The sequence below is a fragment of the Ambystoma mexicanum genome, chromosome 10, assembly GCF_040938575.1.
Source record: "Ambystoma mexicanum isolate Mex_15411 chromosome 10, UKY_AmexF1_1, whole genome shotgun sequence".
Classification (NCBI taxonomy): Eukaryota; Metazoa; Chordata; class Amphibia; order Caudata; family Ambystomatidae; genus Ambystoma; species Ambystoma mexicanum.
This window is the reverse complement of record NC_090932.1, coordinates 534,605,776-534,632,955: the sequence shown is the minus strand read 5'-3', so window position 1 is coordinate 534,632,955 and position 27,180 is coordinate 534,605,776. Positions and strand designations below refer to the sequence as shown.

Genomic DNA, 27,180 nt, shown 5'->3' with positions numbered 1-27,180 from the left:
TGTCAGTCACCCTCGCCAGACAGCAAGCTGGCCGATCACACCAGAGTGCCTTCCTGTCTCCCGGGAGACTACGCACAGGGAGTTTCGGACACCTCCCTTGCTTCATGCCCCCGCCAGACACCCTGGAGCCAGAGGCGGGCTTCACTTATGAATCCCGCCAAATTCAAAATGTACAAAGAGACCAAACCTGGTTTGGCACGCAAAGTAAATCTCAAGAAGTACCTTTCCACAATGAAATGGCGAAAAAAGAAGACGGGGCCATTTTGACAACAATGGCACCCTTGGGTGCTTTAGTGTGAACGGAGCCCACTGTAAATGCACACCACGGTAGTTAAAAGTAAACCACTGCCACCAGCCATTCAGTGAGGAAAACATCAGTTTTCAAAAAAGCGTTCTTTAAAAATGGCAAGATATGTTACACTGTAATTATACTTTTAAAATACCTTTCAGAATCAAACTTGGTGGATACTCTTTGGATATGCTTCTTACACAATTCCTACACCCTAAGGTGACTTAATTCACAAGGAGAGTAATGGAATTTATATATCACTAGTTATACTTTGCAGATTCTGAGGTTGCAGAAAGGAAATGTTTAAGGAAGGAAAAACTTGAACAGGTTCTCGGTATGTGTGAGAAAAACTAAATCTTCCAATGAAATCCACACAGGCATTTCCCATCAGTTAGTCTAAAGCAAGTTACCACGTATTAGGGACACACTATATCAAAGACAATGGGCCAGAAGAGTCTGCAGGGAGCCAGGGCAGCAAAAGTCAATTGGAACAGTCTATGGAGCTGAGGCACTTCTTAGATAAAACATCTTTCACAAGGTTAGAGTTTCTTGAAGAAAATCCCTGTTGGGCCACAAGCTGTTTACTTGTGAAAGTTCGAACTGAGATCAACTCTAGAAAAAGCAGCTACTGCAAATCTCAATTGAGAAAAGCAAGCTATGTACAAAGAGCTAAGTCTGCAAAGTACCTTAGGTTAGAAGAGGATCCAGCTGGCTTCTGTCTGGTTTCAGTGATGCAGATACTATATTCCTGTGCCCGTGGGGGAAAGAGGGAGCACATCTGGAGGGCTCCCGCACAGCAAATCAAAGGTCGTCCGCAACTACGGGCTTTATTCAGGTCAGCAGCACTTTGCGATTTCAGCAAATAGCACCACTGCCGATCTTGGACACTGGATGGGCTTCCTTCACTCGGGTGAAGTGACTCGAGCTTGGGTCGTCTTACTTCAGGAGGGTCCTCAGGATCTTCCTGGAGCTTCGGTCCAGCTTAAAGACGTTGCACTCGTCTACTGATTTCTCGACCCCCGGCACTCGGTTGCGGCTGCAGCATAGAAGTGCAGCCAGTTGGGGAAGGTCCTCCAGCAAAGTTCGTCTTGGGGTTAGTTGGTCCCACTAACCTAAGGGAAGAAGTAGAGGTCTCCGGAGCTTCTCTTGTCGATTAGGAAAAGCACAGCAGCAGGGCTTCACCAGGCAGTTCAACGGTCCAGGAGGATGCAGCAAGCTTATCTTCAGGATTCCTTCGTCTGATGTTCCATCCAGTGATCGACAGTCTTCAGTTCAAGAAGCTGCACCTTTTATGCAAGTTTCTCCCATTCATGCACAGCCAAGTAGTCACTCACACAGCAAGGACCGCTGGCCAGCCAATCATGACTGGGTGCATTCAGGTTACCAAGGAGCCTAAGGACAATGGTAGAAAAATTAAACCACGGCCACCAGCCATTTAAAGTAGTGACTGGAACATACATAAGTAGAAAAAGGGGCGAATAAGTAACCCCCCCAACCCCCCGGCACTCCACATAAGAAGGGGTGTGATGGATCTTTTAGAGAGAAAAGGTAAGTAAAGTCAATTTCACTTTACTACTCTTGTGAACAGTAGTTCTCAAAAGAAAAGGTATTCAAACCTTAAGAGAAATCCAAAGGACTTCTCTGTGACGCTGCACTGAAGGTGCTTTTTCACCATACAAAAGTAGATGCCTATGGAGATTTTCGGGCTCCAAAAACAGACAACTGTGTCCAAATCAGATCAAAAATGCATGAGAGTGAGAAGAAGGGATCACTCACTCCAGGGTGAAAATTAAAAAGTTCTAAAGTCCAGCGAAAGAGCTGGGGGTCTTTAAGGTTGAAGAGAATTGGTACAGAAATGAGAATTCTCCCTAACAGTCTGCAGCGACGGGCTATTTTCGGATAAGCAGCACTGCGCTGTTTCAGATACCGGTTGGGCTTCCTTCACGCCTTGGGTCCTGCACTCTGGTGAGGGTACTTGAGCTCTGCTCATCCTGCTTCTGCAGAGTCCTTAGACTCCTGGAGCGTTTGGCTGGATTTCAGACATTGCATTAGACTATGGATTTCTCGACCACTGGCACTCCGTTCTTGCAGCAGCAAAGAAGTACTGCCAGTCGGGGAAGATGGTCCAGTGGAGTTAGTCTCTGGGTTAGTTGGTCCCACTAACCCAAGGGAAGAAGTCGTCCCTTCCAGAGCTTCTCTTGTCGAGTAGAAAAAGGCGTTTCAGCACAGCAGCAGGGCTTCATCAGGCAATTCAAAGGTACAGGAGGATGCAGCAAGCTTCGTTCACGGTTTCTTTTTCGGGTGTTTCTTCCAGTGGTCGACTGAATCTAGTCCCAAAACCTTCTCCTTTTAAGCAGGTTTCTCCCATTCAGGCAAAGCCTAGGCTATCAATCACACAGCATGGTGGAAAGGACAGCAAGCCAGCCAATCAGGACTTGCTGCATTCATGCACTCCTAGAGACAAAGGACAGTGGAGTTTCGGGCACCTCCCTCACATCCTGCCTTTCCAGACACACTGGAGCCAGAGGCGAGTTTCAGGACTGAAGCCTGCCAAAGGCAAAATGAACAAAGGCCCAGTGCGCAGAGTCAAACCCAAGAAAGACCTCACAAACAGAAAACGGTGGAAAAATACAACCAGGGTAATTTTGACAAAATGGTCACCCATGGGTGCTATACTGCAGCTGAGGATTCAGTCTGCGGTAGAAAAGCACAATGGTAGGGAAATTAAAACACTGCCACCAGCCATTAAACGTCGAGAGTAGCATCACAAATGGTACATGAGAATGTTGGATAAGGGTCTACTATGTGACCTCCCCCAGCACTCCACATAAGATGGTGTGCTGTACCTACAAAGAGAAAAGGTAAGTGGAGTCAGTTTCACTTTACTATTCTTGGGAACGGTAGTTCACACAAAAAAGGTATTTAAACCTTGAGAAGTCTAAAGGGATTTCTGTGATACTGCACTGAGGGTGCTGTGCGTCACTTTTAGGGAGAGTTCTCAGAAATGTGATAATTCACTTCTACCTTGGAGACCCCTAGCTCTTTTTGCTGGACTATAGGACTTCTAACCTGCAGAGAGTGAGACCCCTTTCCCAGTCGCATGTATTTTTCTCTGATTTGGACTGTTAATTTTGACTTTGGAGTCCGACAAACTCCATAAGCATCATCTTTACATTGTGACGCACAGCACCTTCAGTGCAGTGGCACAGGGAAGTCTTAATTTCCCAAAGGTTTAAAAACCTTCTCTTGGTGAAACTACTGTTTCCAAGAGCAGTGAAGTGAAAATGACTTTACTTGCATTGTGTAACTTTCTAGACCCAGCACACACCACCTTACAATAGGCTGCTGGAGGGGTTACTTAGTATCTCCATTGTCTAGTTTCTCATGTAATATTTGTATGCTACCCTTTCTACAATTAATGGTTGGTGGCAGTGGTTTACTTTTTCCTACCATTATGTGTTTCTACTGAGGGCTGCTATTGCAGCTGCAGTAAAGCACCCCTGGGTGCCCATTTTGTCAAAAATTGCCCCGGTGTTCTTTTTTCGCCATTTCATGTTGAAAATGTCCTTCTTGAGATTTACTCTGCGCGCCAAATCAGGTTTGGCCCCTTTGTTCATTCTTTCTTTGGCGGGTTTCACTGGTGAAGCCCGCCTCTGGCTCCAGCGTGTCTGGAAGGGCAGGAAGTGAGGGAGGTGCCCGAAACTCCCAGTGCTTAATCCCCTTGGTTACAGGAATGCACCCACAGGTGATTGGCCGGCTGGCTGTCCTCGGAGGACACCCACCCTGCTGTGTGATTGACAGCTAGGCTGCAAATGAATGGGAGAAACCTGCATAAAAGGCGAGGCTTTTTGCTTGGAAGGCAGTCGACCACTGGTTGAAGAAACCCGAAGAAGAACTTGGAAAAGACGCCTGCTGCAAATCCTGGACTGTTGGTTTGCCCGATGAAGCCCTGCTGCATTGCTGAAGCTCAGAATTTACCTAGACTAGGGAAGCCCTGCCACGGACTACTTCTCCCCTTGGGTTGGTGGGACCAATAAACCCCAAAGTGAACTCGTCTGGACTTCCTCCCGGAGCTGGCTTTACTTAACCTTGGTGCTGCAGGAACTGATTGCCAGGGAGAGGAACACCCGATGGAGTGCATCGCTTTTAAGTCGGACCCGAGCTTCAGGAAGATCCTCCGGACTCCCTTGAAACAGGACTGACCAACCCTGAGCCACCTCAACAGAGTGCTGGACTCGAGATGTGAGGAAAGTCCATTACGGTATCCGAGAACCGGAGTGGTTGCTGTTTGCGAGAGCCGCTAGGAGCTGAAACCATGAAATGCTGCTTATCTAAAGTTTGCTCATTGCTTGTTAGGCAAAGTTTGTATGCAGTAACCTTTGGGACCTCTACACACAACTACGACTACAGGTGTATGCAAAACCAACCTTTTGTATAAGTCTGTACTACACATTTTTGTGGTAGCGTTGCTGAGCAGCCAGGCTTATCTCAAGAGGGAATGTGAGCTGTAAGGATGTTACACAGAGGTCTACAGTCGCAAGTATTCAAATAAACTCTTACACTCAAGGTTTCTTGGTAAAACATTTATTAATTTATTTCAGTCATTTATAAAACTTTCACTTGAAAGAGACAATCTATATCACACACAAATATACTTCAGCACTTCACACTGTCAGATTCTGAGGCATTTAATCTACTTTGAAGAAGGAGCAAAATGGCATTCAGAACATTTGAACTAGGAGCAAAAAGCCATAGTTTAATAAAAAGATTACAGTTACTCTTAGTGCAAATAGTTTGGGTTCGCCAGAGGAGTCAATTCAATGCAATAGGTTAGGCCAAAGTCAATGGGCTAATGTCTTGTGTAGGATAGGCAGTTCTGGTAGTTAAATGGAAAAGTCTTTGCAAAAGTTCTCAGAAGTAGTTCGTAAAATAAAGATTTCTATGTTGGGTCACAAGCTGACTAGGCCTGCAAGTTGCCAAAGTTTCAAACACTTTCGCAGTGAGAGGGATAAGTTCTCTTGCTCAGGTTTTCACAGTACCTTACAATGAAGAAAAAGATGCAGCTGAAGACTTTTGTTCCTGGCAGTTCCTGCAGATCTCGCTGTTCCGGAGCTTCGGTCGTGGGGACAAGAGTGAGGACGTCTGGGGACTCCTGCACTGCATGGGGACTGGTCAAAAAGCTGGCAAAGACCAATCTTCAATTCCGGTAGCTGTAAACAAGCACACAAACTGGTGTCCATCTCCATGGTTATTAGGTTTCCTGCAGCACTCTGAGGAAAATACAACCCCGAGAATGGTATCCAGGTCGAGTTGATTGGTCCCACCAACTCAAAGGGAGAAGTTATCCTTGACGGGCTTCTCTGTCGAGATGAACTTGGCGAATTGGACCTGCAGTAGGGCTTCATCGGGCAAACCAACGGGCCAGGAGTTGCTGCAGCCGTCCTCTTCCAGCTCGTCTTCGGTTCTTTCGTTCCAGTGGTCGACTCTGCCTTCCAGTCCTGGAGACTCGCCTTTTAAACAGTTTCCTTCCATTCATTCCAGCCTAGCTGCCTCTCATCCAGCAGGGTGGCTGTCCTTGCCGGACAGTCAGCCAGCCAATCACACCAGAGTGCATTTGGGTCTCCTAGGAGACTAAGCACAGGGAGTTTCGGGCACTTGCCTCACTTTCTGCCCACCCCAGACACCCGGGTGCCAGAGGCGGTCTTCAGTCCTGAAGCGCGCCAAAGGCGAAGGAACAAAGGGACGAAAACCTGGTTTGGCGCGCAGAGAAACTCTAGAAGGACCTTTCCAAAAAGAGATGGCGAAAAAAGACCAGGACCTGTTTAAACAAAAGGGGCTCAGACGGCATCTTGAAAAACATGGCTCCCGCGATTTAACACTACCGGTGTTCGCGGTCGGGGAAAAATCATGGTAGTTAGCTGTAAAACCACTGCCACCAGCCATTTCGAGAGGAAAGGGTTGCATTTGACTGCTATGAGTTTCTAGACATAGGGGATACTAAATAACCCCTCCAGCACTCTATTGTAAGATAGGGTGTGCTGGGTCTAGGAATTTGGAAAGAATAGTAGTCAATTTCACTTTACTTTCACTGTGAAACAGTAGTTTATACCAGAAAGGTATTTAAACCTTGGGACAGCCTGAAAGGCGTCCCCGTGCCACTGCACTGAGGGTGCTATGTGACACAAATAAAAAGATGCCTGTGGAGTTGTCTAAAACTCCATAACCAAAAGAAATGAACACAGAAAACAAACAGAATTAAAAAGTACGAAGTCCCAAAGTTCAGCGAAAGAGCTGGAGGGCTCTAAGGTGGGAGGAATTGGCACATTTATGATATGATATGGCATTTGTAACGCGCCTATACACAAGTGTTTCAAGGCGCGACGAGGCGGGGGGGGGACAAGGGGAAGACAGACAACGATCCTACTAGGCCAGGTATCATTCAGACCGCGCAAGTGCAGGGGAAGGGGAAAAGTGCAAGGGGAGGGGGAAGTGCAGAACAAGTAAGTAGAATAAAAATAAATAAATAAATAGGGCCAGCTGGTGGCAAGTGCTGGGAAGGGGGGGGGGCTGTAGGGATACAGAGACAGTCCCGCAATGCAGGGGATGCGATGCCAGGGAGGCAGTGCAAGTGGAGAGTGGCTGGGCCCAGGACCGAGGTCGGTGAGAGTGGCCCAGTTGCAGATTCAGTGCAATTTCAGTGTAGAATTTAGCAGGGGAGAGGGACAGAGAAGGCAGAGGCAAAGAGGAAGGTTTTGAGGTGCTTCCGGAACCGGAGATGGTTCTCCTCAAGTTTCAGGGAGGCAGGAAGGCTGTTCTAGAGGGAGGCCCCTGCCGCGGAGAGAGATCTACCCCCAGCTCGTTGCTTTGAGAAGCGGCTGACCCTGAGGGAGTTGGAGACGGATGAGCGAAGGGCTCGGGAAGGAAGATATTTAGGGAGAGAGAGTTGAAGGTATTTTGGCCCCAGGCCCCAGAAGGCCTTGTGGATAATGCAGAGGGTTTTGAACTTAATCCTCGCAGCCACTGGGAGCCAGTGTAGAGATTTCAGTCCTAGGGAGATACGGTCCCTGGGCTTGAGGCCAAGGACAAGTCTTGCAGTTCTGTTCTGGATGAGTTGCAGAGGGCGGAGAGTGGAGGCAGGCAGATTAAGATAGAGGCTGTTACAGTAGTCCAGCTTCTAGAGAACCAGGGCTCGGGAGACAGTGAGCTTCTGGGGGAAGGAGAGGAAGGGAAGAATACCTCCGAGGAGGTGCAGCTGGTAGTGTGACGACTTAGAGACGTCAGATATGTGAGGAGAGAAGGAGAGTGTAGAGTCCAAGATGACCCCGAGGTTTTTAGCCTTGCAGGTAGGAGCAGGAAGAGGGCCAAGAGAGGCTGGCCAGAGAGCTGCAGGGAAGGAGGGAGTGGGTGTGCCAATGAGTAGAATCTCAGTCTTACTGGCATTAAGGCAGAGGTCATTGGCGGCACACCATACCTGGATAGCAGACAGTCAGTCAGAGATGAGGGAAGGAGAGGAGGAGGCCGAGGGTATCCTTAAAATGAGCTGGGTATCGTCCGCATAGCACTGAACGTTGGGACAGAGGGCGGCGATGCAGTGAGCAAGGAGTGACAGGTACTGGTTGAAACGCCAGGTAGAGAGATTAGATCCCTGGGGAACACCACAGGTGGAGAAGAAGACGTCGGAGTGAAAGGACCCAAGTTGGACCTGGGAGGGTCGATTGGAAAGGAGAGAAGTCAGCCACGCCAGAGCCTGACCAGTGATACCTAGGTTATCATGGAGACGGTTGAGCAGGATGGCATGGTTGACAGTATCAAAGGCAGAAGAGAGATCGAGCGAGAGATCGAGCAAAATGAGAATACAAGGAGTGTTAGAATCAAGTTGAGAATTTGAGAATTCTCCCTAACATTGCTGCCGCCGACCTTCCATTCGTAGTGCAGGAGTCCCCAGACAACGTCCCTCTTGTCCCCGCAACTGAGGCCCAGGAACACAGGATTTGCAGACCTACACAGGAACAGAAGCCAACTGGAAGCAGTTTTTCTTCTAACCAAAGGTACTGTAAAATTAAGAGGACTTGCCTCTTGTTGTGTAGCTTTCAGTTGAGACATGTCTTGGTTGCAGAGTTGCTTGCAGCTTTGCCCCTTACAACCCTCCTAGATTGTGGCCCTACAATGATTTATTTTTATACAAACTCTTCGAAAACATTGTGCAAGACTTTTTACCTACCAGCAAGAAGTGATTTAGCTCACCTAGACTTTTGCTCAACTAACATTGGCTGTCCTGGTTCCCTGAAAGACTCTTCCTAACTCTGATTTTGTGCTTTCCCTTTCCCCCCAGAAAGGGTTAATTTACTTTGCATTGGTGGGTTCAAAAAGGAATGACCTGTTTAAGAATATTTAACCATTGTTTTGTTGCCTTATCTTCTCCTTATTTAATACAACCTCAGTATTGCTCCAAATGTACCAGTGATATATTAATGTCAAGTGTCCTAGTTATGTAGGGTGTCGGAAGAATCTGTGTGCCTCCCAAATGGGTATTTACTGATTTGGAGAAACTAAGAGTGTGTATTTTGAAGTATATTTTTGTTTTACCTTTATATTGCTCCCTTCTAAAGAAGGCTTATTCAACTGACTTTTAAAATAAATTAATAATTGTTTAATCAAGAAACCTTGAGAGTGTTTATTTGGATACTTGGCACTGTGAATCTGTCTGATAACGTTACAGCTCCCATTGACGCCTCTTGAGACGAGCTCGACTGCTCACTCTTAACAACTTGTGTAGTACATCTTACACCAAAGGTTGGGTTAACTATCGCCAAGAGGACAAGGCTGGTGCAGTCTGCCAAATGGTATTGCATACCATCTTGTCTAACAGTCAACATAAAAAAAGTAGATGCCTATGGAGTTTGTCAGACTCCAAAAACATTGGAAACGCCTAATCCGAATCAGGTCAAAATACATAAGCGAGTGAGAAAAAGGTCTCACTAACGTCAGGTTTAAAAATAAAAAGTCCTAAAGACCAGCAAAAAGAGCTCGGGGTCTCTAAGGTTGAAGGGAATTGGCACAGAAATTAGAATTCTCCCTAACTGGGAGCTAGGACAGCCAAAGTCAAATGGACAAAGCCAATAGTTCTGATGCACTTCTTACATACATTCTTGACAAAATTAGTAAGTTCAGAAGAAATCACAGTAACGCAAGTGAGCTACTTTCTAGAGAGCACAAGCTGTTCAGGAGAGTTATCAACTTAAAAGTGGAACAAAAGCACTTCACACGATAGGAAGCACAACCTATGGCTAAAATGTGAACATCCCAAGCCCCACAGTTCCTGTGATTCGAAGAAAAATGTTCAAGCTGGATTCCTCCTTGCTACAGCTTGGCAGACACTTGTTCCTGGACCTTGGTCGTGGTGACGAAAAGGACAACGTCTGGCGGGCTCCTGTGGCAGTCCTTGGGAGAGGGACTTCTCAGCTGCGTATTGCCTTTGTGTCAGTGGAACTTAAGTGTTTTGGCTCCTTTTCCTCTGCGTCAATGAAGAACAAATATCTCCGGTTGGAAGACGCTTGCTCCCTCCGTCCTGATCTCTGGTGAGTGGACTCTGCATCATTATTTCCTGTCTCTGTAGGGTCCTCCGGATGCCCACGAAGATTTGTCCGGATTCGGACTTCGCAAGACGATGCCCTCGCCATTGGTCACAAGACCCCTGGCATTGGGCTTTTGCAGCTCTGGTAAGGCACAGCAAGTCGGGGTTTGCGCCAAATGAAAGCTTGTCTTGAGACTAGTTGGTCCCACCAGCCCAAGGGAGGAAGTCGTCCTGTACGGGTGTTCCCAGTCGATATGAAAACGGGGTCGGCACAGCTGTGGGGTTTCACCGAGCACTTTGCGGTCCAGGAGGGTTCTGCTGGCTTCTCGTCACGTCTTCTTCCGATGTTTCTCTCCAGTCGCCGGCTCTGTCTCTAGTCCCAAAACCTCGCTTTTTATGCAGCTTCCCATTCATTCGCAGCCTATGCTGTCAATCACTCAGCATGGCAGCTGCCCTTTCAGGACAGACAGCTGGCCAATCGGGACTGGTTTCATTCGGGCACACGTAGAGAGGAAGGACAGGGTACTTTCGGGCCCCTCCCTCACTGCCTACCTTTCCAGACACACTGGAGCGTGGGTGGACTTCAGGGCTTAAGCCTGCCAAAGGCAATACACACAAAGGGCTCAAACCAGTTTCAACTAACAGAGTAAAAGCCCAGAAGAAACTAACAAACAGCAAATGGCGAAAAAAGAAGACCGGGGCCATTTTGGGAAAATGTACACCCATGGGTGCTGTAGAGCAGCTGAGCCTTCGGCCTGCGGTAACGATGCACACTGGTAATAAAATTAAACCCCTGCCACCAACCATTTTTAAAGTAAGCTAGTGTAACAAAAACTTTTACATGAGAAGTAGGATAGGAATGACCAAGAAACCCCCCAGTACTCCACATAGGGTAGTGCCTGCTATTCCCACAAAGAGAAAAGTAAGACTGGGATTATTTTACTAGTCTTCGAAAACGGTAGTTCACTCACGAAAATGTTATTAAACATTCAGAAAAGTCCAAGGGACTTTTCAGTGGCACTGCACCTAAGGTGCTTGGTGTCACTATACAAAAAGCAGATGCCTATGGAGTTTGTCACATAGTTTGCCATAAAACAGTAAAACACAAACATGTCAGTAAGGAAAAACACATGAGGGAGTGAGAAAAACGTCCCACCCACTCTGGAGGAAAATATCACAAGCCCCAAGTCCATCAAAATAGCTGGGGGTCTCTAAGGTTGAAGGGAATTGGCACAGAAATGAAAATTTGCTCTCTAATTTTTCACTTGCTTTATTATGTGCAGTACTTGGTTTACTTTTAAGACGGAAGTAATTCAAATATAAAAGTATGCAGGCTGTCTAGTGATCACAATAAGAGGACAGTACCCCAAATAAATTGGACAATAACAACATAAAACACGCTATTACACAAAGGCCCCAAGAGGAGCGCCGATTTCGAATACAACCGGGGAGAACCCAAAGGTGGTGAGTGCATGCAAAGAAGACCGTAGGATAGAAGGAAGTTCTGTCTGCCACTACCGAAAACCCCTCTAATGCTAGGTTTGTGCTGATGTGCTGCTTATCTAAAAGTAGACAGGAAACGGAATGGAATAGATTAATAACAAAATTCTAGTATGTACCCAGAACCAAGTCGTGTTCAAAGGTTGGGAAAGTCTCCTGTTGGCAAGGCTTTGTCATCTGCGCTCTGTATTGCACGCAGAGTGAGACGAGATGAGCAGTAATAAAAAACAATGTTGGTTGACAGTTTGAAAACACACACATGGGGTCAGTCTACTCACAGTAAATCTACATTTTTAATGACCTGTAGTGCTAACCCAATGTGTGATGTTAATAAAAGAAAATCCAAGTTATCAATTCAATATAACAGGTTATGTAATGACCCAAAATGTGTAAGTGAACATACAGCTTGTTCACTCTTAATGTTTCATTCATGAAACTGTTGAAGACAAAACAAAGCTTGCACACACATGGGGAGGCACCTAAGGGAAGGTACCCACTCTCTGTGAAAGTGAGAACATATGATTCCTTATAGTTGTCTACCGGTTTCAGTGGTATTTAAGTGGATGTACCCACTTTCTTAAGGACTATCTTTGTGTCATTACAGCTACGTCTTGAATGTTAAGGGAGGATTTACAAATGGCTTCATCCCTCCTTCTGCTGTAAGGCACATGTACAGGTTAGCGGCCCTGAAAATGAATGAATGAAACAGTACCTGGGTCACTCACATTTTCTAAAACTAAATGAATTAGAAACAAAACATTGCTAGGTTTCTGAGCACACCAAAAGAGAAACAATTTGTCATATTTCAACACCAGTTGGGATCACATTGTGCCACAATTGGTCCTTGTTTAGTATTTGATTCGCTGGGGCCGCCAGTATGTACACAGTAAGTGGCAAATGTGTTAAAAATGCCTCAAAAGGCATTAGGGAAGAGCTGGGAAGGGGCTAATGTGGGCTAAATTGCATGTTATATGTGAAGGGTACAAAAAAGGCAATTCTTACTTGCGACCATCCATTAGTTCTTGAGCCTACCTGCAGTTAAGAAGTATGCATGTTCTTCAATAAATGCGGCGGGATAGATGCAAAGTATCTCGTCGTGTGTTCTTCAGCAAATGTGGAGGCATAAATGCAAAATCTCTTGTTGCCTCTATCTGCAGCCATTCCGGTAATGGAAGCTAGAAGGAACGCTTGATGAGAGACTGCCCATCTCCCTGTCCCGGAGAGTAAGGAGAGAGGAGGGCAGGGAGAAGAAAGGCAGGGAAGAGAGAAATGCTCATTAGAACGGTGTCAGAGCACAGGGGAATTCTACCACTAGCCCGAGTGCCAGGCGGCTGTGACAGCACAAAAGGTACCTATACAGAGTCCGTTGTTCGGATCAGAGCAAGCCGGGATCTCGTAATGAAATCCAGATATTCAAACCGTGCGGCAACTATTCCTGTGAATATAGCCGAACACGGTCCTCGTTGGTGGATCATGTGACCTTGCATACGTAGTTCACGTGAGGTCTCGTACTAGAGTTCAGGCGGTTCAGGCAAGGTTATTTCTTTTTTTGTGTGTGTGTACGTGATACGGTGAACAAATAGGTTACTGCATGAAAGATTGCTATAAGGATCATGTATTCCATGCAAGGAGTACAGCAAAATTGCCCATTGGAACTCCTGAGCACTATCACTGGCGTGCAACTTGCACAACATATAGCCCATTGTGGATGTTCAGCTCTCATTATTGAAATACAGGAGAAGAACACACCTGATAGACCAGTAATAAATACTGCGAGACTAGTAGCCTGACAAACTGATTAGTCAAGGTTCAATTGGTGAGCCATTGCCAAGGTGGCAATGAGCCTTGCTACGGAACCGCCTCTAGCATGATGTCATAATGTGCGATTGTGTTGCCAAGAGGGCCCCGGTATATACCAAGGTGCTGTGAAGCTCCGTTATACAATGGGTGATAGTTGTACGTACAGCTATATTGCTAAGTGCTAGTTCATACTAACCTATGGGACCGAGTCATAGATATGTCCGCATGGCCAATGTATGCCAAACTATTGACTCGTTCAGGCTGTGCTTATCAGTTCGAAGGCGAAAAATCCAATTTTGTTAGTTTCAATAATATAGTTTGCATGTCTTCCACCTCTCCAAGGAAACAATACTTTCTCTATTATGGACAATTTGAGGTCTAAAGGAGAATGATTAAGTTCGCACAAATGTGCCACCAGTGGGGCAGTTTCCCTCTGTTTTCTGATGCGCGACATATGCTCCTGGATCCGCTTTTTAATCAGTATGTAAGACTCCTATAGCCTGATTCAGGGAATTATTTGCTTGAAAACCGCAGATTTGCATGCCTTTCTGCCCAAAAATCCCCATACTTCAAACAGGGATTTTTGGACAGAAAGGCGCGCAAATCTGCGTTTTTCACGCAAATAATTCCATGAATCAGGCTGTAAGTCTTTTGCCGTACTCCTTCATGGAATACATGATCCTTATAGCGATCTTTCATGCAACAACCTATGTGTTCACTGTATCACGTACACACACAAGAATAATCTTCCCTGACCTCTAGTTCGAGACCTTAGGAGACCTACGTACGCACGGTCACATGGTCCGCTTAGGACCGTGTTCGGTTATATTTGCAGGAATAGCCGCCTGCCCTGTTTGAATATCTGGATCTTCATTACGAGATCCCGGCTTGCACGGATCCGAATGACTGACCCTATACAGGTACCTGTTGTGCAGTCAGTCGCCCAGAGCTCGGGCTAGGGGTAGAATTCCCCCTTGCTCTGACACCGTTCTATTAAGCATTTCTCTCTCCCCGACTTCCTTCTCCCCGCCCTCCTCTCCTTACTCTCCGGGACAGGGAGATGGGCTGTTTCTCCTCGAGTGTTCCTTCTAGTCTCCATTACCCGAATGGCTTGATGGAGGCAACGAGAGATTTAGCTTTTATGCCTCCGCATTTGCTGAAGAGCACACGATGAGACATTTTGCATCGATGCCTCCGCATTTATTGAAGAACACGTGTATCTCTTCACTGCAGGTAGGCTCAAGAACTAACGGATGGCCCAAAGTTATAATAGCCTTTTTTGGATTCTTCCCATATGTAATGTGCAATTTAGCCCACGTTAGCCCCTTCCCAGCTCTCCCCTAATGTTAATGCCTGTTGCTAATGGTACCCCGTGTTTCTAAGCTCTGGGTATACACATTTGCCTCTGCTTTATCAACAATGATGCACTATCTTTCGAGGCATTTTTTTTAACGCATGCCACTTACTATGTACATCCGGGCGGGCCCAGCAAATCAAAAACTAAATATGGACCAATTGTGGCACAACGTCATCCCAACTGGTGCAGATATATGGCAAATTGTTTCTCTTTTGGTGTGTTCAGAAAAATGCAATGTTTTGTTTCTAAATTATTTAGTTTTACATCCGAGTGACCTTGGTACTGTTTCATTCATTTTCAGGGCCACTTACATGTAAACATGCCTTACTGCAGTACGCATAAGGAGGGATGAAGCAATTTGTAAGTCCTCCCTTAATATTCCAGACGTAGCTGTAATGACACGAAGACTGTCCTGAAGAAAGTGGGTAAATTCACTATTCCTACGTCCCGTCCCTTCCAAGGGACGGGAGACAGAACCTTTTTCACCAGAAGAAAACCTTCCCCTTTAAATTTAGGTGTGCTGGGTCGCGGCCCAGGGAGCATGCTCTGCCCTGACTCCGCCCTCCGGCACCACACCTCAGTCCCCTTTTCCACGTCGACGGGAACGGGTCGAATTAACCAGCGCTCTTTGGTTTGGCTTCGGCCATGTAATTCCACGCACGGATAATTCTTCTTGTCTTTTTGTCTTTTTTATCATTCAGGTACTCTGTCCTCAGGCGTCACGCTCCTCCCCGGCGCATGTTGACTTCTACAGGCTTCAGCAGGTGTCCATCCTGCAACGGGCTCTTCCCAACTTCAGGCCCGCTGCCTTGGCCCAGACCACGGTTGGCAATCATGTTCGGCGTGTGACTTGCTGTCCTGGAAGGCACTGAAGAACAGACTAGCTAGGTGGAGGGAGCTCTTGCAGAAGTCGCTTCCAGAGGATCTCAAGAACTTCGTGAAGCATTGTCCCAGGTCGGGTCGATATTTTCCAGCGCACCCCGCAAGGGAGACTCCTTCCCAGGGACTCTCCCACGTGGGAGTGATCAGCCAGGTCTTTCCACCGGCACGTGCACCGAGGCTACTACAGCTACAGGCCCTTGGGTCGAGGGGTCCTCAGATCCCCCCGGATGTAGTGTCGAGGGACCGGAAGGTTCTTGTACCGGGCTTACACCCAAGGGTGGCTCTGCCCTTTTACTAGCACAATAGCCGAGGGGCTATGCCCTAATACCGGCAATACGTCTGAGGGGAGCACCTAAATGTAGCTCTACTGACCCCCGGGTCAAGGTCACACCTACCGGGCCGAGACCTGAGGAGCAGGGTAGGCCCAGTGAGCCACACGCAAGAGTCTTGGACAAGGCCAGACCCAACGGGCTGGACATCATGTTGCAGGCACGTGGCAGGCAGCTCGAAGCAACGGCCACCGCACCAAACAGGAACACCCGTCCGACCTCATTCCACGAATTCGGCAAAGAACGAGTGTGAAGGTGGGACTGGTGGCAACCAGGTACGTGGCCTATAGTCTACCCTTCATATGTGCAGGGCAACTTTCTCATGCGTCCATACGGACTGGGTACGCATCGGCTCCAGCAGTCCCCTGCGACCCCGTCAGTACCCCCTACTACCTCTTCGGCCAGTCAGGAGGTGCTCTTCGACAAATTCCTCGGCCTCATGAGGTCTCCACAGATGATGGGGGGGGGGGGGGGCTATCAAGGACGCGGTCGGGGAAGTCCTCTCTGCAATGCTAACGGCTCCACAGGTGCCCCATCGGGCTCTGCGGTGCCGGCGCATCCGCCTTCTCAGCCTCCGGCTGCAGTCTCTCTACCCCAGCCTCTGGCTCAATCTACCCCTCCTCTGGATCCGCAGGACACGGACGAGGAGGAGGATCCGGACACGCCATCCTCAGCTTGGGCCTTCCACAAACGTCTTGCTGGTCTGGCGGAGTGCCTGAGCCTCCCTCAGCCCAAGGTCGAACAGCCGGCAGAGGGGGTTCTGGCTGAAGTCCTCACAAGGCGCCCCTCTGGCCCCACGGGGATTCCACTGCAAACTGATGTAATCTCCCTGGCCAAGAAGGGGTGGCTCAAGCCCCACTCAGTCCAGCTGGTCAACCGACGCCTGGACGCCAAGTACAGGCAGATGGAGGGGGACACACTCTTGCTCTCGTCCCATCCTCAGCCACACTCCTCGGTGATCACTGCGGCATCACCTTACTCCAAGCCTCAGTCGTCATCAGCCGCCGCATCTGCGTCGCAGCTAGGCAAGGAGAAGATCTTGGAGGCTTATGGCAAGAAGATCTACTTCAACTCCTCCTTGCACCTGCATCAGGCCAACGCAGATGTCATGCTGGCTGCGCCAACCAACCGTTATGGCAGGAAATTGAGGACTTCCTCCCGGAACTCCGCTCCCAATGCCAATCACACTTTAAGGTGGGGCTAGCGGAGGCCAAGCTCGTGACGCATGACCTCATGGAATCCACAGTAGTGCATATCGATACCTCGGCCCGTGCCATCTGCATTGCCACTGACGTGAGGCGCACAGCCTGGCTCCAGCTGACAAAATTCAACCCGGATGTCCAGGAGCGCATCCTAGATCTACTGTTCGAGGGGGAGTGGGGGGTGACCTCTTCCACTCCTCTATTGACGAAGAGCTGGACAAAAAACAGCTCACAAATGGCAAAGTCCTTGTCCATTCTTACAAAAACCACGCCCAAATCTTACACCCAATCTCAGCAGCGCTCAGAAGGGTCGTACATATGGAGGGTTCCGCGGCTTCCAAGAACGCAGATCCAGGCAGCCGGACCGCTTGCCGTCTCAGAGCCGGCGCAAACAACAAAAAGGGGGGGGGTAAGGGCTTTTTCCAGTCCCCCCTCCTCAGCCGGAAAGAAAGCATGACATGCCCCTTCTGGTCCATGTGTCTCCGGTGGGGGACAGGCTTGCTCTCATGCACATATCTGGTGCCAGAATTTTGCGGACCCCTGGATCCTCTCCGTAGTATCCACGGGGTACCGCTTACCCATCCCAGCCTCTCATCCCTCCTCCCCTCCACTCCCACAGATTGGGACAGCAACTTTTTTAGCGGAGATCCGGTCGCTCGTAGAGAGCCATGCATTGGAGGAAGTTACAGCCTACCAGTGAGGCTTTGGCTTCTACTCCAGGATTTTCGCTATTCAGAAGAACCAGGCAGGCCTGGGAGATGTGTTGGACCTTTCCACCCTCAACCTCTCCTTCTCCCTACAAAAATTCAAGATGGTTACGCCAGCTTTTATAGCAGAGACATTGGACATAGCTCCATGGTGGCTGGCCAGGCCATGGTTTTAGGAGCTCCTCAGCCTCTCGGAGGTGCCACCTATACACCTTCCGACGGGCCCAGCAAATCTTCTGGCACAGCAAGGGGGCAGAATCATCCACCCTGCGGCAGGGAAACTAGCCCTCACAGCGTGGTACCTGAGCAGCAGCACCTTAGCCTCTCACAAGCCAATCTGGGGATCATACAGGGCGCCAGGAGCAAAGCCACCAAGGCCCAGTACAAGAGCAAATGGACTAGGTTCTGCCACTGGGCAGACTCCAAGGGAATTGACCCCTTGGCCTGCAATTTGGACGACATGCTCTCCTTTTCGGCCCACCTCGCTCATTCGGGACTACAGGTAGACACCTGCTGTACATAACTTGCAGCCATTGGGGCTTACGGGAACTCGGCGGAAGGCTTTTTTTTCCTCCACCATCACATCGTCAAACATCCAACTGGTCTCGCTAGGCTCTACCCGCCCGTCAAGAGACCACACCCTGTGTGGGACCTTAATCTAGTCTTGGGCGCCCTAGCGCACAAACCATTTGAGCCAATGGCATCTGTGGACATTAGGCTGGTCACCATCAAGACGGCCTTGCTAGTCGGTCTTACCTCGGCTCGCAGAGTCAGCGAGATTCAGACGCTGGTCGCTTCTGAACCATATACCACATTTCACAAGGACAAGGTAGTCATGCGGACTCAACTGGCATTTCTGCCCAAGGTTCCATCTGCATTTCACTTGAATGTGAAAATAGTCCTTCCTATGTCTTTTCCTGATCCCAAGGATGAAGCACTGAGAGTGATGCACTGCCTGGATGTCAGGGGTGCCCTAAAATTCTACTTGGACAGGAGCAAGGGCTTCCGCAAGTCGGACGCCCTGTTCGTCCTGTTTGGCGTCTCGAGGCCAGGATATCAGACCTCGAAGGCTTCCATATCCTGCTGGATGGTCTCTGCCATTAAAGAAGCGTATGAGGGTCAGCACAAGCCGCTCCCAGTCAACATGCATGCCCACGCAGTCAGGGCCAAGGCAAAGGCATCGCATTCCAGCGCCATGTTCCTTGGCAAGTCATAAGCAGGGCGGCCACTTGGGCCTCTCCCTCGGCTTTCTGCAAGCATTACTGTTGGGATGCCGGCTCTAGTTCTGATGCCGCATTCGGACAGGCGGTTCTCAGGAACCTATTTGCTTAAGGAGGGTCCCCTCTCCACCCTGGGGCTACAATCAGTTGTAATCGCCCATACAGTATGTAGGAAAGGGGACGGGACGTAAGAGTAATTATAAGTTACTCACCGTAATGACTAAAGTACTCTTAGTCCATAGTCCCCTTTCCTCTATACGTCCCACCAACCTCCCCCGTAATAATTCTGGTGTCATTAGGCAATGTTAAATCTATTGTCGACGCGTCAATGGGGACTGAGGTGAGCCGCTGGAGGGCGGAGTCAGGGCAGCGCACGCTCCCTGGGCCGCGCCCCGCGCGCCTCTAAATTTAAAGGGGAAGAAGGTTTTTTCTGGTGAAAAAGGTTGTCTCCCGTCCCTTGGAAGGGGCGCCCGTACAGTATGGAGGAAATGGTACTATGGACTGAGTACGTTAGTCACTACGGTGAGTAACTCATTTAAATACCACTAAAACCAGTGGACGATTAAGAACTATAAGGAATCCTATGTTCTCGCTTCCACACAGAGTGGGTACCTTCCCTTCGGTGCCTCCCCATGTGTGTGCAAGCTTTGTTTTGTCTTCAACAGTTTCATGAATGAAACATTAAGAGTGAACACGCTGTATGTTCTTATACATTTTGGGTCATTATTATGTATTTTTAACCTCACATGTGATATATGTGTACCTGCATTTCCTCTAGGGCATAATGCACATGCTTCCAGGTAAAGTAAATAGTACCAATGACTGTTTAAGTGCCCTTTGAATTTAATCAAAGCTCAACACAAATCGAGTCCTAATGGAGTGTGCACATTATTTTGAAGAGCTTTTTAGTATTTCAATGAGCCCAACATGAAAAGTCATGACTCCTGAGCCAGTGTGTGCAGGTGACAGAGTGATGGTTGCTTTAGAAACCATCACTAGCACATTTATGTGGTTTCGGTATCCTTTTGGATTTTGTTCTTTGCAATGCAATTTTAGAGGACAAAAGTATTTATTTGAAATGGTTGTCCTTTTTACTATATATTTAATTGTACTCGTTTATTTACTTAACAGGTGGAAAACAGCTATTCCCTATCTGTTCCCATCTTCAAACAGTTCCATAAGAATATCATTGGAAAAGGAGGTGCCAACATCAAGAAGGTGAGGTGCAAGGGCCCATTTGCAAAGCGCTAGTCCAATATCTGAAGTTGCTGTTGAATTTAAGATTTTCTGGGGTTTTCTGATGGCACAAATGGTATGCTGATAGACCCAGTTGGCCTGTGCAGGTTTATTTATAGTTTTAGTAAAGGGTCAACAGTGAACTTTGGTGTTTGAGAAAGGTTTCCTTTTTGCAGCTTTCCAATCCTTGAGTTAAGTTACCCCCTGCATATCTGTCATTGACTTTGGTGTCCCGGCTGCATTTGGGCTGAGTGCATCCTTTCAGCCTCACAACTGTTAAACTGTCATGTTTTGGGGGCACTTGCCAGTCCCTAGGCCACCAGTGTAAACAGCACTTTTTGTCTACTTACTTTTTCCTTTTTTTATTTTGTAACATATGCTATCTTCTGTGGAATGTTACAGGAACACTGTGGCACTTGTTATTTTACCTAGGAGCGTTTTGGTATATCCATGATCTGCAGAGGACAGGGAGATTGCAGTGAACTGGTTTCCATTTTGTACTGGTGCACTAACGTGCACCATTGTTCTTACTGGGGTAACTCCATTTGGAATACCATATGCTCAATATGGGTGTAGCTCGTGGAACAAGTCCGATCTTATGTGCCATTTTGCTGTTTGGCGGTTACCGGAGAATTTCCTTTTTGCATTTCACCCCGTAATATTTCACTGGAACCCCTAGCATATTAGCTTGGATTATGGACTGCTGCCTGACCTTTGGGGGATAAGTAAAGCAGTTTTAGTTTCACTAACTCCTCCGCTCATTTATTTTGGAGGCACTGGTGAGCTCTTGAGGCTTCCGTTGTAATGATGCGAATTCCCTCTCTCAAGCTCTTACTGCGTTTTGCGATTTATTTTCCTAAGAATTTCTCAATTTTTTTTAAATTTTTTTTTTTTTTGGGTCCTTCGAGCCTCAAACACCATAGATCCATCATCCGACTAACGGGGACCCGTTTTTCGGAACCTTCTATGCCCTTCAAGGGCGATTTTATTTATTTATTTTAATTTTTTATTTATTTATTTATTTATTTTTATCGCGTTCCCTTCTTGGAGGATTCCAGAAGATTCTTGGAAGCCTACGCCGTGTGGACATGGCTGAGGATAGAGGAGACTTGACGCCTCTGTTCAGGATTTGCCATGGAAGCGGCCTACAGAACATTTTCCTAGACGATGGGCACTCCTGTACACCGACCAAATGCACGTGGAGGAGGCCTGTGCGTTCTGCAAGGATATGGCTCCCTGCACCATGAAGGACCGTTGCAATGGGCTTACCGAGTGGCTCCAGACAAAGGCCCCCGCTACGGGTCAGTCCCCCAGTAGCATGCCTCACCCAGCCCCAAGAAGAAATCTGAGTCCTCTTCTAAGACCTTTTGAGGGCGCTCCGGTGGCAGAGGCCCAACATAAGGCAAAGCACCGCAAGTCCGCGGGCACCGGGAGCGCCGTTGAGGTGGGCTCCTCGGCGGCCAGATCAGGCACAGCATCTCCAGCACCTTTGACCACGAGCCAACGGTCCGGTGAAGAGGAAGTCGGAATCACCCGGGTAAGCTTCTGGAGAAGTCCAAGGGGGAGCGTGGCATTGAACCTCCCCCACGGTGAAGGCCCAGAGTGCGACCAAGGTCGTGAAGGCACAGGTTTACCAGGCGAAGACTTTGATTCAAGGAGTGGTGGCATCCCTGGCGAAGGCTGTTGATGCAGGTTCACAGGAGACGGCCTCCAGGGTGAGCGTTTCCCTGCCTGCCAGGATGGAATCCTCTTTTCTGCCCGTAGAGAAGACACTGGTGAAGACCATGCTGGTCATCTCCCCAAAACAGTCTCCCCTGATTGAGAAGGGGTGTGGGGGCACGGTAGCCCTGCAGGGCACGGACATCTCCTCCGAGGAGGAACTTTCTGTTCTTTAGACCATATTGGATAAGAAGTTAGTCGAGGCCAGGTCCTACGGGAGGGTCCCTGACGAGGCAGATGTGGAGAGTGGCGAAGAAACCGACGAGGAGGAGCAGGGCGTTCAGGATCCAGAGGACATTACGCCACTGCCGCCGTCCCCTCTGCTGCAGCTACTGCAGCAGCAGCCGCCGCCAGCTGACATTTCGGTGGACATCCTTCAGGCCTTGTACCCTCTGTGCTCAGAGATTGGGACAAGGATGCCCCTGTCGCTGGCGGGAGACCTTGAGGCACCAGGCCGTCAGGAGAACCCCCAAACAAGAAGAGGAGAGTTCATCCTCCACCTCCTTGCCATCCATCGCCTCCCTCCCCTCTGCCGTGGGACGAGACAGAACCGGATATGGCGACGACTGGCATGGGCACAGACGACGCCGGAGTGAATCTCCCGTCCCCACTGCCCAGAGCCTTGCCGCCCGATGAGATTGGCTCATTCCATGCCATGATCTCTAAGGCCTCGGAATTGTTCCAACTAGCTCCCGAGGAAAAAAAGGAAGGCTTCCTGTACCAGCGCCGGGAGGCTAAGAGGCAGACTGTTCTATCCCGCTGTTGGACGACATTTGGGACGAGGGACTGTCCCTCATGAAGAACCCGTCCTCGGCTCTGGCGAAGAGGGACCGGTACGAGAAAAAGTACAGGGTGCTGGACTCTGCACCCAAGTGCTTGAGATCACAGCCTTACTCTGATTCGGTGGTCTCGGCGCCGGCTAGGAAGAAGTCTGCTGGTTCGTCTGCGTCGACGTCCTCCCCCCCACCCGCCCCCCTAGACAGCGAGGGGAAAGAAGCTAGACGCCATGGAACGATGAGCCAATCTCGTCGGCAGCGACGACCATCAAGGCGGCCAACGGCCTCGCCATTGTGGCTCTTTACGACAGGGAGCTCTGGTTCAAGATCGCTCCCCTCTTGGACTTCATTCCCGACGACAAGAGAGCAGAAGCGCTGGAGATCCTGCAGGAAGGTGAGGTGGCATCGGACCATGCCATCATGGTAGCCACGGACATCGCCGACACAGGGTTCTACCAAATGGGCAACAGCGTTTGCCTTCGTCAGCGGGGTTGCTTGAAAGCCACGCACTTCCAGGATGTGCAGTAGAGGGTGTTGGACATGCCCTTGTTCGGCAAAACTGTGGACGAGCCTCTTCAAGCCATCAAGGCGGATACAGAGACAGAGTGCGTTTTAAGCATGCTTCAGCAGTGACGGCTGTCCTTTCGGACCTCTGGCGGAAAGTCCCAGGGTTCCTCCAAAGACTCTGCCTTCCAAGTCAAAAAGCCTTGCCTTTTATGCTGTTTTCTCCCATTCATTCTAGCCTAGCTGTCACTCACCCAGCAGGGTGGCTGCCCTTGCCAGACAGTCAGCCAGCCAATCACGCCAGAGTGCATTTGGGTGTCGTAGGAGACTAAGCACAGGGAGTTTCCGGCACCTCCCTCCCTGCCCACCCCAGACACTCGGGCGCCAGAGGCGGTCTTCAGTCCTGAAGCCCGCCAAAGGCATGAATACAGAGGGACCAAACCTAGTTTGGCGCGCAGAGACCAACACTAGAAGGACCTTTTCAAAAATAAATGGCGAAAAAAGACTGGGATCCGTTTAAACAAAGGGACTTAAGGCGCCATCTTGAAAAACATGGCTCCCGCCATTTTTAGCTACCGTTGTTCGCAGTTGGAAAATATCATGGTAGTTCGTGGTAAAACCACTGCCACCAGCCATTTCGAGAGGAAACTGTAGCATTTGTCTGCTACATGAGTTTCTAGACCTAGGGGGATACTAGGTAACCCCTCCAGCACTCAAGATAGTGTGTGCTGGGTCTAGGAATTTTAAAAAACTAGTGAAGTCAATTTACCCTTACATTCTCTGGGGAAAAAGTAGTTTATCCCAGAGAAGGTGTTTAAACCTTGGGACAGCCTAAAAGGCTCCCCTGCGTCACTGCACTGAGGGTGCTGTGTGACACACCTGAAAAGATGATGCCTATGGAGTTGTCTAAAACTCCATAATCAAAAGAAATAAAGAAAACAAACAGAATTAAAAGGTACGGAGTCCCAAAGTTCACCAAAAGAGCTGGGTGTCTCTAACTTAGAGAGGAATTAGCACATTTTGAGAATACTCCATAACACGGGTGAACTCATGCAATAGAATAGTGAAGGACTGGATAAATTGAGGATTCTCTCTAAAAGTATAACAAATGTTTAAAAGTACTAACTTTGAAAGAGTTAGTTGGTGACTAACTCTGATAGTGAGCAGTTACAAATGTTCTTCTTACTTACCTTGAAAGTGTGTTGTGCCATCCTGAAAAGTATATATAAGGTTACTTTACTCAACTGTGAATTGGTTGTGGCTCTTCCCCAAACGTAATGCTGTTGGCTTCACTTTACTATTCCTGTTAGGGTTTAAATGTAAGAGTCTTGCTTCCCCGGACTTGCTGTTAGCATGTCTAGAATAAGTCTGCCTTAGGTCATGCTTACCTTTTTAAGTTGCTGATGGCTCCTTTAAAAAGTATATAGGTTTTACTTGCCTGAAGTTAGCTTTGTGCCATCCTGAAATAAGTTATTTATTGCTAGCCTTAGTCTATGTTCCACTGAGCTGAAAACCAACTGTAATTATATATTAGACCAAAAGGTTTTATTCACCTAGTATAACTGTTTATGATGCTTGTGAATGTTTAGTCACATGCCGTCCATATAGTCCGACATCTAGTGGTAATCGCGGAGTATTGCATCTTGTCTTTCGAGGATCGAAAGGGGACGTCGACATGGGCGTGCTTGTAACACTATCCCTAATGTGACATGTAGTGTACCCAAGATCCTGCATGCATAGAGGTCCCTCAGATTGTTTTTTTTTTCCACCCAGCTAGCTGGTCACCTTATGCAGTGCTCTAAATATTGCTAAGATATCTTTGTTCATGACCTCTGGTCGTTATATAATTCTTCCCCTTCGACGACTACTTCATAGCCAATGCCGGAGACCGCGGAAGAACTCTCCAGACGAAGGCGGGTGGTGCTCAGATCAATACTGTCAACTGCGTGGCCTCAGCCCAGGCCTACACAGACCTGTCGGTCTTGCAAGCTTTTACGTCTTAAGACGATTAAAGAACAGCGAGTTAGGGATTGTGCGCTCAAAATGTTTTTCTTAAAAGATGGCCAATAATAGAAAACATATGAAACATCTTTTTAAAGAAAGTTCCTATGTAAAGTTTTGCACAATATTTAAACCCCTTTAATTTCAAGCACTCGGAGGCATCCATTTTGTGAAATGGATGAGCCTCCTGTGCTTGTGTTCATTAGTGCCGCAAGGGCAGATTAAGCAAAAGACACCTACTGGTAGCATTTATTACAGTGGCTTTTGATTCGTTGGTGCCGGAGAGCAGAGAATGCAGGCTGGCAGGAAGGCTGCTGCAGTAAGTGTTTTTCTTTTTTTATGAACACCATGGCAATTATTGTTAGGGAGAATTCTCCGAAATGTGCCAATTCCCTCCACCTTAGAGACTCCCAGCAACTTTGCTGGATTTTGAGGACTTGATTTTTTTTTTTTAACCTGGAGAGTGTGACCCTTTTTTTCCCCACTCATGTATTTTAATGTGATTTTCTATACTGTTTCTTTTAGTTGTGGAGTCTGACAAACTCCATAGGCATCATCTTTTACATTGTTACCCAGCACCTTCAGTGCAGTGACACAGGGAAGTCTTCCCGATTTCCCAAAGGTTTTAAATACCTTCTCTGGGATAAACTGTTTCCCAGAGCAGTAAAGTGGAATTTACTTTTTCTTACCATTGTTAATTTGTAGACCCAGGACACCCTATCTTCCAATAGAGTGCTGGTGGGGTTACTTAGTATCCCCTTTGTCTAGCCTCTCGGGTAACATTTATATGTTACCCTTTCCTCACTGAATGGCTGGTGGTAGTGGTTTCATTTGAACTACCATGGTATGTCTTTACCGCGGGCTGGGTTCACGGCTCCGGTAAAGCAACCATGGCAGCCATCTTTATCAAAATGGCGCAGGAGTAATCTTTGATAAAATGGCCCCCAGTCTTCTTTTTTCACCATTTCTTTGTGGAAAGGTCTTTCTTGAGTTTTACTTTGCGCGCCAAACCAGGTTTGGTCCCATTGTTCGCAATGGCTCCAGGGTGTCTGGGGTGGGCAGGAAGTGAGGTAGGTGCCGGAAACACCCTTCCTTACAGGAATGCACCCACAGGTGATTTGTTGGCTGACAGCCACCCTGCTGTGTGATTGACAGCTAGGCTGGAATGAATGGGAGAAAACAGCATAAAAGGCAACGCTTTTTGACTTGGAAGGCAGAGTCGACCACTGGACGAAGGAATCCGAAGAATTTGGAAAAGACGCCTGATGCAACTCCTGGACCGTTGGTTTGCCCGGTGAAACCCTGCTGCTGTGCTGAAACTCCAATTTCTTATCGACAGAAGCCCCTTAAGCGCTGCGGGCACCACATTACCCTAAAATCGTCCATGATCTCTCCCCATTCTGCTGCAAAGTTCTGCACTTCATTGTCCTTGGCGAACGTAGCCCATTCCAGGGCCGCTAATCTTCCGATACCAATCTTGATGCTGAGGCACCTCCGGGCCCCTCCATCTCTGTGCTGTTAGCAACATAGCAGCCAAGACCAGTATAGTTTTAGCCTTTTCCCTACCTCTCTGTTCCCACTTCCCCGGTGACTTTTGGACGCCTAACAGAATGTGTGCTGGTGTTCTTTCGTCTACCCCCCCCCGAAGGCCTGCTCCTGCGCTGGTCGAATTTCTTCCCAGAAAGGCTCAATCAAGGGGCATTTCCACCAAATGTGTTCTGCTGAACCTGTCATCCCACAGCCCCTGCAGCATTTCTCCGATTTTTCTGGGATCATCCTATGTAGCCGGGCCGGGGTGTAATGCCCCCCAAAAAGTACTTTATACCAGATTTCCTGTAATTGGGACGCTTTGGCCAGTTTGGGAATCCTCCTCCATAATTTCTCCCAGTCCTCCCTAGTGATCTCTCGCCCTACAATTCGATCCCAGTCCCTCATATAGGTCCAGCTCATGCCTACCTTGTCTTTGTCCAAGATTTTGTTAATGTTGGAAATGAGGCCTTTCGCCCCGTCATTAGTGAGAAGAAATTTCTCAAATAGGGTGGGCTCTCGTGTGGCTGCCCTTTTGACCCCTGGGTGTAGAAGCC

At 48.3% G+C, this 27,180-nt stretch overlaps 1 protein-coding gene across 2 annotated transcripts in view; it reads left to right on the top strand.

The window, feature by feature from the left end:
- The window catches only part of HDLBP (high density lipoprotein binding protein), an 829,415-nt gene that overhangs the window by 486,092 nt on the left and 316,143 nt on the right, over window positions 1-27,180 (top strand). For both annotated transcript variants that reach the window (XM_069618106.1, XM_069618107.1), the window contains exon 15: window positions 19,992-20,078. In XM_069618106.1, the coding sequence (XP_069474207.1) occupies window positions 19,992-20,078 (87 nt within the window). The remainder of the gene's footprint in view (window positions 1-19,991; window positions 20,079-27,180) is intronic.